This window comes from Aplysia californica, unplaced genomic scaffold, assembly GCF_000002075.1.
Source record: "Aplysia californica isolate F4 #8 unplaced genomic scaffold, AplCal3.0 scaffold00075, whole genome shotgun sequence".
Taxonomy (NCBI): Eukaryota; Metazoa; Mollusca; class Gastropoda; order Aplysiida; family Aplysiidae; genus Aplysia; species Aplysia californica.
The window spans coordinates 1,681,121-1,682,611 of NW_004797345.1; the positions used below are offsets into that span (position 1 = coordinate 1,681,121).

Genomic DNA, 1,491 nt, shown 5'->3' on the forward strand with positions numbered 1-1,491 from the left:
GAGAGAGAGAGAGAGAGAAACGTTCCTGTATACACGTAAGCACACACACACAAGAGTAGTGACACTCATTCACTTGCATGAACACACAAACACTCACACAATACGCACGCACGCACGCACGCACGCACACTCGCACGGACACACACACACACACGCGCGTGCACACGCACAACACACAAATATATCCATATATATCAATCCATCCATCCATTCATACATCCAGGATGCCAACACAAGCGCATTGAAGACGTACACGTGCGTACACGCCCAAGTGCATGAACACACATTCACATAAAAAAACGAAAGCATGCGTAGAAAAAAAAATGTGCAAAGAGCATGTAAATGTGATCAGTATGTTGTGGGGTTTTTTTTTTACTTCACGGAAGGCTTTCCGGAAAGTGGAGAGAGGAGATGGGGTTGTTGTTTTTAAAAAAAATTATTTTTGTACAAAAAAAATGTTTTGTTTTGTTTTTCTTCTTTTAAAAGGGGGGAGGGTGGTGGCGTCATGCCCTGCTGGAGAGAATGAAGGCTATTCTTGAACTTAGAACAGAGCATTAAAATTTATGGTACCCGACCAGGAAACCGTGCTGCCGGAGTTTGTTTTTTTTTAAAGTTTTTTTTTCACTCGGAATATTTGTGTGTGTGAGAGAGAAGTTTTTAAATTTATTTTAAAGTGGATGTTTCAGATCCACCATCGGCACAAATCACATCATTTAGGAGGCGGGCTTCAACCCTGCATTATAGGGCCAGCCAGAAACACTCAAATACTCAATAAAAAGATATTATCCACACGGAAATCAAACTCATGTCCTAACCGCTACACCAAAGCAGTTGGCATGTGCGTGTGTGTGTGTGTGTGTGTGTGTGTGTGTGTATGTATGTGTGTGTGTATATGTGTGTGTGTGTGTGTGTATGTATGTGTGTTTGAATGTGTGTGAAAATGGTATGGGTTTAACGCCCCTATGTGTGTGAGAGAGAGAGAGAGAGAGAGAGAGAGAGAGAGAGAGAGAGAGAGAGAGAGAGAGAGAGAGAGAGAGAAAGATAGCGTGCGTATACATATATGTATGTGCATAATGTTATTGGTGTGTACCCATAATTTACCCAACATTATGTGCAACATTCCTCTCCCACATCTTCCTGCGTTCTTGCTGGAGCGTGCATGCGTTTTACCTGCCTATGTTTGTATAGTGCAGGTCTGCTTTGCGCGTCCATTTATTAAGTTTGTGTGTCTCTTTTTGTGTCATTGTATGTGTGCGCAGCTACTCACCGCGAGGGTGCTGCGCTCCTCTCCTCTGCCCTCCTCAGTTCCTCCTCCGGCGCCGACAAGACTCGGTCCACTGTACGCACCAGTTGTCGGCTCACCTACAGGAGCAGAATATACGAATTCAAGCACGCACTGTGCTATTCTGTTGGATCGTTAGGAATAAAAGTGGTGCAGAACGTCAAATACACACACGCACACACACGCACACACACACACACACACACACA

General features: G+C 44.1%; 1 protein-coding gene across 1 annotated transcript in view; it reads right to left on the reverse strand.

The window, feature by feature from the left end:
* The window catches only part of LOC101854484, a gene marked incomplete at its 3' end in the record, with an annotated part of 73,366 nt that overhangs the window by 47,671 nt on the left and 24,204 nt on the right, over positions 1–1,491 (reverse strand). Inside the window, 1 exon segment of the mRNA XM_035968683.1 lies at positions 1,269–1,362. Coding sequence (XP_035824576.1) covers positions 1,269–1,362 — 94 coding nt within the window.